Genomic DNA, 11,436 nt, shown 5'->3' on the forward strand with positions numbered 1-11,436 from the left:
AGTAACTAATAAATTAACTTATTATCAATGTGAAAAGATAGTAACTTAATTTAGATCTTGATGTAGTCCTATGTTAATAAAAAATTTACTAAACACTCTGTATAATTATACCACTAGTAGTTATATTATCATATATATATATATATATATTTAATAACATCAATATAATTAGTGAATACATCTTTCTTTTATAAAATCAACCATAGTATATCTTTAAGAACCATATCATACATTTTTTCTAAGTCAATAAAAAGCATATATGAATATTTCTTTTTCTCTCTATACATTTTCATTAATTATCTTAATAAATAAATTATTTTTATAGTTATCTTATATGATAGGTTACTCCCGGACAACCTTCTAACCCACTATTGATTAATATTAAAATTGATTAATATTTATATTTATAAGATTGACATACAATTGATTAATATTTCTAACCCTTAAGTTTTAGCCAAAAGATGAGATACAATGTTGGCTAACCAAACATACAAAATGTTTTCAACCTTCGTTGTGTCTTCGTTAGGAAAAAGGAAAACGTTATGCTCTTCCCTCAACACATCTTGACAGTTTTTTCTTCTTCCTTTTTTTGCAGTTCTTGGAATGTTTGGGCGATCGATAACTGATTCACGGTAGAAATAGTACAGGCACACCTGCTTAAAGAAATTCTGTTACACTTAGATTAGAACAAAAGTTGATTAAAGCATAGATCAAAACTGGTGCCAGCTAGAGAACTGGATCTTGCGGCATTTTGACTGCAGTTGCTGATGCATTGTCCAGATATGCTCTTCGCCTAAATAGATTAGGCATCAGTCGAAGGAAGCGTAGTGTCAATATTTGCAGGCATCAAAATGTTGAAGCCATCAGCTGCTGTCGATGTGACCATTCCGGGAATCTGTGTGTGCCAATGCAATTCCTTCAAATCCTTTTGACCCTGTTCATCCCAAAACAAAACTCTCCAAGTCAACTAACAAGTGTTTTAATCCATAATGTAATGGTTTCACGATGACTGATTATTTATATAACTAGCTCAGTACAAATTAGTCATATAAATGAACAAGAATTAGTTATAGATTCAGCCTAGACCTACGGAACATAAATCAGAATCACCAACTATACAACATGTAGACTAACATCCATTAATTTAGCAAACCAACAACTCGAGCACAAAATAGCTGGAAGATAATAAATACCTGATGAACAAAAAGCAGTTGTGGTGGTAAGTCTTGGGCCACATTCACTTGCTCTTTCATCTTAGCTTTAAATTCTGCCTCCTCCTCTTCATCCTTTTCTAATGAAAGGTCCCATATCCTGAATATGAAAAAGAGACAAAACATATCAAATGACTTCCAGAAATATAAACACACATGTAAACCACCAAAAGTGAAAAATTAGGAGAAATAAAAAGCGAGGAGGAAGAGAGAGGAAGGGGGTTGTTCTTCAGACTGGGCCTTTGTGAATAGAATACTCACGTCAACTGATTATCTGCAGATGCAACAGCTAAAGTAGATGCTTCATGTGGGCTCCACTCAATGGATGTGATGGGTTGTTTGTGATACTCAAAGTGAGCCACTAATGAGTCACCCTGTATGGTGAAAAGTTTAATGAATCATACAACTAATTTCAGCACCAACCACCATAGAGCTAAGAGAACAAAATGAACAAGAAGAATAACATGCCCAAATTCCAATCACAGTTTTCCACAACATGACTAGCTTTATTGGTGCACTGGAACAACACTGTAGAGTAAATAAACTAGCATTTGTTTTCTTTCTTATTTGACAGATGGATCAAACTGAACAAATGATAAAAGATCCAAGTGAGTGCAAAAAGATATCTTGATTAAAAGAGATTTGAAAAAATACTTAAAAATAATTCCCTAGACTGCTATAAAAATGATTTTTCTGTCATTTTGACAACGCAAAATATGAAATCAACTCACAAATGTAACTGACAACATGAGTAATATGAAAAATTATAAACAAAAGAGGGACAAAAGTTCCTATCCAAGGAAGAAAAGCAAATCCATAGCATGTATAATGTGGATCTCTACAACATACGTAAACAAACTAACAATGAAATATCACTTGTAAAATTAAAGTATCATTAAAAAAAATCCTGGGCAACAGTTTTTCCCTGCAGGTATCATCATTTCTAAGTCCACCATAGGCTAAAAGTTATGGTGCAGGAAATTGTTCTATTTTAAGTAGCACATGACACAAGTATCACAAACTCCTGGACAATGCATCTTCATTAATACAATAGGAAACGACACTTGATAAATCAGATTACTTTTCATTTGAAACAAAGCTCAATGGTGAATCAGAGGTAAAAGTGCATCGGCCAATTGTCTGAATCCATTCCATATCTTATTGAAGCAAGATTACAACAGAAAAAAGATATAAGAATTACCTTAATCAGTCTAAGATCACGAATAGAAAAGGTACCATCATCGCTTCCGGAAGCAATCATACAGCTTGCTAGTCTAATCAAAAAATAAAAGCAAGGAAATCTGAATTAAAAGATGAATCACAAGCAGATGTTCAAACAAAAATAAAATTCGATACCGATTCCATGAGATAACATTGACATCAGTGTTGTGTGCCTTTACAGAAAGTGCTGCTGACTTTCCCAGTCTGGTATCCCATATTGCTATAGTTCCATCCACCGAACATGAAGCAAAAACATCAGCTTCTGTTGGACTCCACTGCAAGAATAGCAAAATGGTAATCAGGATCAATTAAGATTTTATAAATCAGAATATTTTGAATGTTGACAATATAAAATATCAAGGATAGTAAGAAACCTACTTGTAAATCTTCCACGCTAGCAGCATGTCCAACAAAGGGACTTGAATCCACATTCCATGTTTCAGCAGAAGGTTCCCACAAGTGAATAGAACTATTGCAATCACCTTGAGCAACAATAGTAGATGAAAAACACACATTAAAAGGAAATCCTAAGATGAAGTAACCACACAAATTTTGGCATGCATTAGAGGTACCAGAGACAAGCCTTCCAGGAACAATAGGACTCCAATCAATAGCATAGCCTTCATCTTTGTGACCACCAAACTTTACAATGGGAGAGAGTCGATGTATGCTATTTCCTCCAACCGTTGTGTCTGAAACAGATTCTGCTAAAGCATTCAAAAGTGTGCTTATGTCCCAAACCTGCATAAAAATGGAGCAAGACATTCTGGTCATAAACAGCTAAAAAACCATAAAGTCAGTAGTATGTATATAATATCACTTTAAGAAAAACTATATAGGTTTCCAAGTTCTAAGAAAAATAGTCATCTAAAACTGATGTGCTGAGTTGATCATTTTGCTCCTATATTTTGCATAGGGAAAAATTTACTCCCAATACATCTTGCATATATATAGTATGTAAAAATGGAAGTTTATGTCCAATTTAATTGATCTCTTGTGCTTGTATGCATGCCTGACATTTTATCACGAGTTTATCAGGGCAGTGTAATCCTTTATGGTGATAATTTATCTAAATTAGTTGCAAACATGCAACTTATTCAAAGTTACCCAGTTGTATGCAATGAAGCAATATGCATGTGACAGACTTAGAGAACTACCAAAACAATTGACAGATCAAGATTCAATTTGGTGTCTGTGGACAACATTTACAACAATGGTACATTACATGTAAAATAACCTGTAGCCATTTATTCAAGAGGCAAATTGCTGAAGGAGTGACTAACCTGGACATGACCAGTATCAGCCCATGTAGCACATATATGAGGTCTTTGAATCATGGAGCGTATGCGATTTACACATCCTTGATGAGCCACTTTATGCAACTGTTATTACATTTTATTAGTGAGCAAAACTTGTAATCTCCAAGTAGAGCATCAGAGACATGAAACAGATTACTCACATGTAGAACAGGTTGTGAAGATTTATCATCTTCATCATCATCGTCTTCATCACTGCTGCTCTCACTATCCATGTCAACATCATTGTCAGCGGTCGAAACAGGGACTAGTTCACGCTTCTTCCCAGATATATTTGAGAGCTTAAAAATTCCAAGATAATTCCAGGATGCTTGTTCGGCCTGCCAAGAACAAATAGAATCACATCTTTAAGACAAACTATCCAATATGATCAGTAGTTTATTTTTATCTAGCTGCAAGTTCATATCTCTAGTCTACTCCAATACAAATATAGCTCTTTGAAGAACATTAAGTTGATTATTAAGGTGGCTCAAATTATTGACAATAAACAACAACTAAGCAAAGATAATAAAATTAAGTTTCTTATCAAAGTGGCCAATACCAAAGATGCAATGAGCTTTATCAAACAGCAGATCTACACACAAGTCACAAGGATCAAGACATTTTTAAGTTTTAGGGAGGACCAATATATATAATCTTACATCTACATGCAAAGATGCTAACCATGACTCAGGCTCCAGAGACCCAAGTTGCAATGAAGCATTATTACTGAGGTAAGGAGCTTTAAACTAATTATTTGAGGAGGTGCAACATGATTCATCTTGTTGATGGAATCTTGTCCAAATGACCTTCCGTTTAGTCGCATGTAAGTATTTGTAGCTAGTATTGACCAATTTAGCTACTTGTACACTATTGAAAAGGTAGTTGAAAAAAAAACATTTTGATAGTTACTACTCCAAGCTCTTGTCAGTTGTCATCACAACTATAGTAATTCATTTTCTCCTTTTTCTTATATTCCAATTTCTTGCTTTGACCACTCATGGGTTTGATTATCAAGTTTTATTTTAGCAACAACCATCTAGAACTTCTAGATCTCCAGAAGACATATTGATTTGCTATTATCAACAAGAACACAAACATTGGTATGATTTCTCTAGCAAAAACCAATCTTGTAGGCTAAATCCAACAAGATGTTTTAAACTCTCAGGGGCATTTGGTCAAAGTAAGGTCCATGTTAATAGGATGTGACAAAGAGAATGCTAAATGTAAAATTATACAAAGGAGAAAACAGAAGAAAGAAATGTAAAATTTAGCATCTGAAAGCTGACAACTCCAGAAACGATATCCGACTTTCCCTATCCGAAAAGAACTCGTAACCTTTTCAATTTGAATACAATAAAAATCAGAAAGGTATATCCAGTTACTAACAGAAGTTGCTGATGAGGCATAGTTCACCCTTGACTTTCCTATCTTGACTAAAATTGTGAGAAAGAGTTTCTTACTCTGATTCCAACTAGGATTTAATTGTCCACCCACTTTATGAACTGGATTAACCTTTTTCAAACATAGTTGATTATTATATATCTCTCGATACATCAAGTTGCTGCAAATAAAACATAAACGTCCTTAACACCACAATTAGTGAAGAGGAACCTGATTACTATATGAACTCCTGCCCATTTAGCATCCACAACATAAGAAATTGACAGCAAACAGTCACTTGATGGATTTCTTCATCAATATTTCTGTAAATATATACAAACTTTAAGACTAAAAGTAGCAGGAAAAGTACCTGGGTTCCAGCAACACCATAAAATGTGTGCGGAAACTCTGACCGAACCAATCCCAAAGAATCATGCACTATGTCAAAACTGCAACAACAGAGCAAAATGTAAAAACAAAAAAATAATAATAATACAAGAAACTGCTCTACAACAACAACAAAATTCAAATTATTTTGTTTTTTCAATTCCACCTCAAACAGGGCCATCCAATACTAAATGCACGTAGGTAATTGTATGTCGAAGGATCAAACTGCAGCTCTTCGCCCTCTTCTAACTGATCTACACCGGGTTGCCATACCTAAGCAAAGACGAAACAAAAAAAGAGAGACACCCTAAACATCAGAAACTCGACCAATATATCCAAATCGTCAGTGCTTCCACAATTAAATTCAACCTTCAAAAGAACTTAATTCATAAGAACTCAACCATCACTTTTTCGTCTCACCTTAGCCGGTGCGGAGGGCACCGAGGAAGACTCGCTCTTCTTCGATCCCTACAAGAGAAGAAAGGAACAACTTTAATTGGATAGATGGTGGAGGAAAAAAGAGAAGCTGCAGGAGTTGGGAAACACCTTATTCTTTCTTTTAGCCTTCTTGGGATTCTTGAGACTCCGCACCATCGTCTCGGACGTGAAATCGCAACTCGAATGAATCCCCGATGGAGGCGTAGCGAGGAGCGAGCGTCGGAGGTGAGATCGTAAAACCCTAGAACGGTGTGTGGCTCGACTGGCAACGCGAGGAGGTCGACACTTAAAAACCTTGGACGGATGCGGTCGATACGAACCGGACCAGGTCGGACCGAACCAGCTCGGTACATTCGGTAATTGATGTGGGCGCCTAATTTTGAGGCCTATGTTATTTTATTCTATATTAAACTTATTTTGTAGAGATAAATCTCAGATAATAGAGTTTAGATCACGTAAGACTAACACTAATCATGTGAGATGTAGTTTTAGTATCACTACGAGTAGATGGAGGATGTAATTGGGATGAATGGATAAAAACTAATTTAAATAAAACGTTTAGATATCAAATATCTTGTATAAAAAAAACATTTTATCTCGAAAAAAAACCATTTTACCAAGTGATATTTCCCTAATTGATTTTTATCTTAAGAATTTTTTTATTAATTTGATAAAAATATCTTTCATCCTCCATCAATCGTTTTCATCATTATCGTCCTCCCCCTTCCTCACCTGTGCCACTTCCACAATTCACATCTTTATCATCTGTCTTCCTTACCTAACTTGATCGACAACGTTGCAAAGAGGTGAGAGGAAAAAAAGGGAAGGGAGAAGGCGACAAATAGTGCTACTCATGGTGAGCACAGGGAGCAATGACAAAGGTGATTTGGGCAATTGGTGAAGGGTATAAGATATTTTCATCAAATTATTAAAAAAGATTATCCATAGGTAAAAATAAGTTAGGTGAGTGTCATTTAATAAAAACTCAATAAAAAAATTTTAGGTAAAATGCTCAAAAGATAATATATTTATGAGATTATTATTTGTAATATATGTTTACTATTTATATTATATTTTTAAATTTTTAATATGTGTAAACTATCATTTATAAATAAACGTAAATACTATCTTCTTTCTCCTCTAAGAACATCGAGAGGACGATCAACGATAACAATGAGCGACTAACGATATTGACGATAACACTGAGCTACGTTGATGATGGCATCAACAATGAGAGTCATTTGCCACAAACAAGGAAGCAATAAGTTATGGAAATAAAAAATAAAAAATAAAATCGATAATATTATAATAGTAAATAATATTTTTATTTTTTTTTTTAAAGGGTTGAGATTGTGAATAGCAAATAGGAGCTGTGAATAGTAAGCTCTAGGCGACTTTTTTTAGGACCGAACTCGAGCTACGTAGTTCCCGATCTCTCTTCTCGATGACGCGACCCAGCGGCGAGGGTTTCGAAAGAGCAAATAGTCCAAAACCTTCATATCTCGATCCAAGTCCGGCCCAAGGAAATCGTGGCCGGGGCTGTTCAACACGATACTTCGCGAAATGGTTGAAATCATCAAGAGTTGATGATGGGGATTCTCTTCTCGCGTATATTTATCACCCCCATCGACTTTGTGGGGGTCGTTACTGGTTGGGGGTCTTGAAATGGAGAATGGGGTGAGAAGATGGTTGGTCAACGTCTCGCAGTGGAATCCTTCTGAGGCTCAGTTTGCATCCGTTATTTCTCTCTTTCCGGTGGATGAGCAGACAGCCATCACCAGGTCACTTTTGATTTATTCTTATGATATTATTACTGCCCTTTCGCAGGTCTTGTTGTTCGTCAGAATAGATTAAGGGAGCTTTTTTTCGATTAAGATGATAGCTTTCGAGTAAAAGATGGGTCTTGAATTGTCTGCGATGATCGTCTGGGAAATTGTTCGAAATTATCTTTTTTTTATAGGATTGAGCCTGCAATAAATAAGCACATGAACATTGGGAGTCATTCCAATGTTCCCGAAGCAAAAGATAAGTACTTTTGTTCCCGAAGCAAAAGGGTTGTTTTACCTTGGGATTCATTCCAATCTGATATGCATTCGCTTCTCTTGAGCATTGACACCTGGAAATTATTGTGAATATGAAGTCGAAGGACAGTATTCACATAGACGTGTATGATGTGCATGCTCAAATCTAATTTACCTCCTTTTCATTTATGGATTTCGATCTTGAATATCTTGAACATTTAACAAGGGGAAGCAAAAAGAGGAGCTTCAAATGTTTTTTGCTTAACTTTTGCCCTCTTTTCATGCCTTTTCTGTGTGCACTTGTTGCCCATAACCTGCTGCCTAATTCCTGACTGCATTATCCTTCCAGTTTTGGTGGACTTTGTGCATTTAAGGATGTCACTGCTGCTACAGAATGTCATCCTATTCCACACCTTAAACAAAAACATGCCCGAAAAAATAATTTATCATCTCTTATGAGATGTAAAGGGTAAACTTTAGAAGGACTTGGTCATTGTGCCACATAGTTCCCATTTTGATTTAAAGTAGGTTTTGCCATATCATTATCTTAGCTTGTTTGACGGTTCATTCCAACATATCATTCATAAAGGGTTAATGTGGTTCATCAAGCTGTGGCTGCTGGATACTACCTACATGGATGGATAAAAGGAAGTACTTGTTTCTGCAACGTGTTTGGTTTTTTGCTTTTCAGTTTCAATGACTTAGTCACTTGCTTATGTTATTTATCCTCTTTGAGTTTTTTCCGTAAACATCCACTAGTGTCTAACTATCTATTTGTGTTTCTACTAGATATATCTGTATGTATGATGACAAGCTGATCAAGTTTTGAGTTGTGTATATTAATCAGCATGCACCGTTCCATAAAAGTTGGACCGGTCGATCTTCTTACATCAAACTTGCATATAGATAGGTACATAAAGTTCGAGGACAAGAAACGGGCACTTGTCAGTCGATTACTTCAGTACTCACTTGTGCATGAAGTTTTGGGTATACCCTTTGACAAGATTATCATTCACCGCACAGCTGAGGGAAAACCATATCTGGTATGATTGTTGTTCTGTTTAGTCATCATTTTCATTGGTCCAGATCTGCTTTCTATGTATCTGTAGATTTAAATCAATCGTCACCTATGTATGAAATATTGGCTCCTAATTTGGATCAAGAGTAGGAAACGTGCAGCATATGGTTGCAAAGTTGAAAGCTTGTTGCGAGGTATTTCAATAGACTGATATAGATAAATTAAAAATCATTGCATTACGAACAATGTTTTAAAAATCGCATATGGATAATGCTTTATTTAGTTTCTTGTTTACATTTCTTGTTGTCTAATTTTGTGTTTGTATACAATCTTTGCAGAAAAATAGTATAGATTTTCCATTTTCAAATTTCAACTTCAATGTATCACATCATGGAGATTATGTGGGCATAGCATCTGAGCTGCTGTGCCTTGTTGGTTTGGATATTGTTTCCATTACAACCCCCAAGCAAGAAACAGAACTTGAGTTCATCAATAATTTTTCGCCATATTTAACTGTTTTAGAGTGGAAGAACATTGCGCATGCTGGTAGTTCAGAAGAAATGTTGGCTGAGTTCTACAGGTATATGAATTTTGAACTTGATCATCATTATGATTCTAGAAAAAATCTCAAAAAAGAACGAGTATCTTGCATTCACATGCTACTTTTTTGCAGGTATCTTTATCTCATTCATGTCTCAGGGTTGTAGTTGCATAGTATATGAAATTATTTTAATTTAAAATGAAATTTAAGATCAAAACTATTATTGAAGTACCCCCTAGTACCAGCTATTAACTTGGTCTATTATTGAAGTACATTTAGAGCCCAAGTGATGATAATTTTGTTGATGTACTTAGTCATTGCCAGTTTTGGTATCATGACGATGACTTGAATAGTTATTATGCGCTGTTTTGCATACATGACCATTTCCTCCAGCCTAATTTGTCCTTTTGTTTTTTAAATGCAATAAGAACAAGCGTATGCATTGTAAATTAGTTAACTTCTAGCATAAAGTTTAGACCCTTCGTCATGGATATTATGCATTAATAATCTCTCCACTTGCGAAAGTTTAGTACGATTTCTTATTAGGATAAATTGTGTTGGAAGCAATCACATACATTTTTTTTAAACTGCTTTGTGTTGGATTGTAGATACTGGTGTCTGAAGGAAGCATTTGTGAAAGCTATTGGTGCTGGGTTGGGCTATGGCTTGCGCAGATTAGAATTTCACCATACAAACTGGACTGGCATATCTGTTTATATTGATGGAGTTGAATCAAAGAAATGGAGGTTTTCACTTTCCAAGCTTGATGAAAAACATTGGGTCTGTTCTTCTGTCAGTTGTTCTTCTTTTACCTTCCAAAATTTAAGATTAAAATGTGTCCTCTGAACTTAAGAAATATAGTATTTTGTGCTTTCTGCATCCGTTAAAGATGTGCAACTGGTATTGTCTAGGTTATCTTGGTTGTAAAATGGAAAAAGTTCATTACAGAAACTGTAAAGGATAGAACATGGAACAGAACATTTCGACAAAATACAACTTTGAACATCTTTGTGCATTTGATGTATGCAAAATTTTCAACTCACTGGAGCATGCATGATTCTAATTTTAAAATTAGAACTTCTCATGATTTTGATTGAGATGCGAATAAATATTACATGTAAGTCTCGAATGTACCATTTCATGATTTTGATGGAAGAATCAGTTTGAAAATGATGAATTTCATTTGGAAAAAGAAAATGACATTTAGGCACTTTCAATAAAGATATGTGCATAGTGTTTGATAGGCTTGGTGATTCCATTACTCCCATTTGGACAACCTGCTTTCTTTACATGTTTCTGAACTTGTGAGTTTGGTTTTGCAGGTGTCTATAGCAAGCGGACTTCCAAATAAAGCTGATGAACTGTGTTGCAGCAATTTGTCGCTTCCAGAGCTTGGATTCACCTTCCGCAGCGTGGAAGAACTCATTTCAAATGTTAATTGAGGGAGCCTGATATTTACATGAGGGTTTAGTCAATTAGTAGTTCTTTAGCGGTCTGATTGAGATTCCATTCAGTTGTCACAAGCAAGATTTGTAGAACTAATCTGAATCTTTACTCTTTATGTATGATAGCACCATTGTTAGGCATTTGCCCCTACTTTCATGGCAGATGACAATTTATGTATGGATATTGTTATAATCTCACATATCACTTAATATTCAAAGTTTTCTTTCATTCAATATATGTATAAGTTTTTGCAGTTTGTAATATGAAAAAAAAAAATGTCGAATTCTTAGGATTAGATATGCAATTGTTTTTTGTATCCGTAAATATTCATATTTATTATATGGGATATGAAACCAAAATAAGAATATTAAGTGATGTGTGATATGAAACAAGTAATATGAATATGTCTATATATTTTCATACCGGTAATATATTTTTTTCTCAATATTGTCATATTAGTTTCATAAAATATGAA

General features: G+C 34.9%; 2 protein-coding genes across 6 annotated transcripts; one reads left to right on the plus strand and one right to left on the minus strand.

Moving 5' to 3' along the window:
* Nucleotides 1-604: 604 nt before the first annotated feature.
* On the minus strand, nucleotides 605-6,189 carry LOC135587304 (protein HEAT STRESS TOLERANT DWD 1-like). Its single transcript, XM_065078551.1, has 13 exons — nucleotides 6,044-6,189; nucleotides 5,918-5,965; nucleotides 5,664-5,770; nucleotides 5,481-5,559; nucleotides 3,892-4,068; nucleotides 3,716-3,814; nucleotides 3,005-3,173; nucleotides 2,811-2,914; nucleotides 2,568-2,707; nucleotides 2,413-2,485; nucleotides 1,473-1,585; nucleotides 1,194-1,311; nucleotides 605-934 (listed from the first exon to the last, which is right to left on the minus strand). Exons 1-13 carry the CDS (start codon nucleotides 6,089-6,091, stop codon nucleotides 803-805), a joined length of 1,407 nt encoding a protein of 468 aa, XP_064934623.1. The 5' UTR covers nucleotides 6,092-6,189; the 3' UTR covers nucleotides 605-802.
* A 1,149-nt stretch (nucleotides 6,190-7,338) lies between these two features.
* Nucleotides 7,339-11,194, plus strand: LOC135587305 (uncharacterized). Of its 5 annotated transcripts, XM_065078556.1 has the most exons (6): nucleotides 7,588-7,716; nucleotides 8,746-8,999; nucleotides 9,125-9,168; nucleotides 9,313-9,554; nucleotides 10,124-10,295; nucleotides 10,838-11,194. In XM_065078556.1, exons 3-6 carry the CDS (start codon nucleotides 9,139-9,141, stop codon nucleotides 10,955-10,957), a joined length of 564 nt encoding a protein of 187 aa, XP_064934628.1. In that variant the 5' UTR covers nucleotides 7,588-7,716; nucleotides 8,746-8,999; nucleotides 9,125-9,138; the 3' UTR covers nucleotides 10,958-11,194. The 5 variants fall into 5 exon arrangements, with proteins under 5 accessions (XP_064934626.1, XP_064934624.1, XP_064934628.1 ...); XM_065078554.1 differs by lacking the exon at nucleotides 9,125-9,168 and having other exon boundaries at nucleotides 7,339-7,716; nucleotides 8,863-8,999; XM_065078552.1 differs by lacking the exon at nucleotides 9,125-9,168 and having other exon boundaries at nucleotides 7,340-7,716; nucleotides 8,867-8,999.
* Nucleotides 11,195-11,436: the final 242 nt, after the last annotated feature.

The sequence above is a fragment of the Musa acuminata genome, chromosome BXJ1-8 (genome assembly GCF_036884655.1).
Source record: "Musa acuminata AAA Group cultivar baxijiao chromosome BXJ1-8, Cavendish_Baxijiao_AAA, whole genome shotgun sequence".
In the NCBI taxonomy this organism is placed as follows: domain Eukaryota; kingdom Viridiplantae; phylum Streptophyta; class Magnoliopsida; order Zingiberales; family Musaceae; genus Musa; species Musa acuminata.

Bases quoted from the DNA above. Each gene is read 5' to 3' on its own strand.
- LOC135587305 (XM_065078552.1), top strand. From the start codon at position 7,601: ATGGAGAATGGGGTGAGAAGATGGTTGGTCAACGTCTCGCAGTGGAAT. The intron at 7,717-8,866 runs GTCACTTTTGAT...GCATATAGATAG, and splicing joins GAGCAGACAGCCATCACCAG to GTACATAAAGTTCGAGGACA. The intron at 9,555-10,123 runs GTATATGAATTT...GTTGGATTGTAG, and splicing joins ATGTTGGCTGAGTTCTACAG to ATACTGGTGTCTGAAGGAAG.
- LOC135587304 (XM_065078551.1), bottom strand. From the start codon at position 6,091: ATGGTGCGGAGTCTCAAGAATCCCAAGAAGGCTAAAAGAAAGAATAAG. The intron at 5,771-5,917 runs GTGAGACGAAAA...GTCTTTGCTTAG, and splicing joins TGCCCTCCGCACCGGCTAAG to GTATGGCAACCCGGTGTAGA. The intron at 935-1,193 runs GTATTTATTATC...TGGGATGAACAG, and splicing joins AACTGCTTTTTGTTCATCAG to GGTCAAAAGGATTTGAAGGA.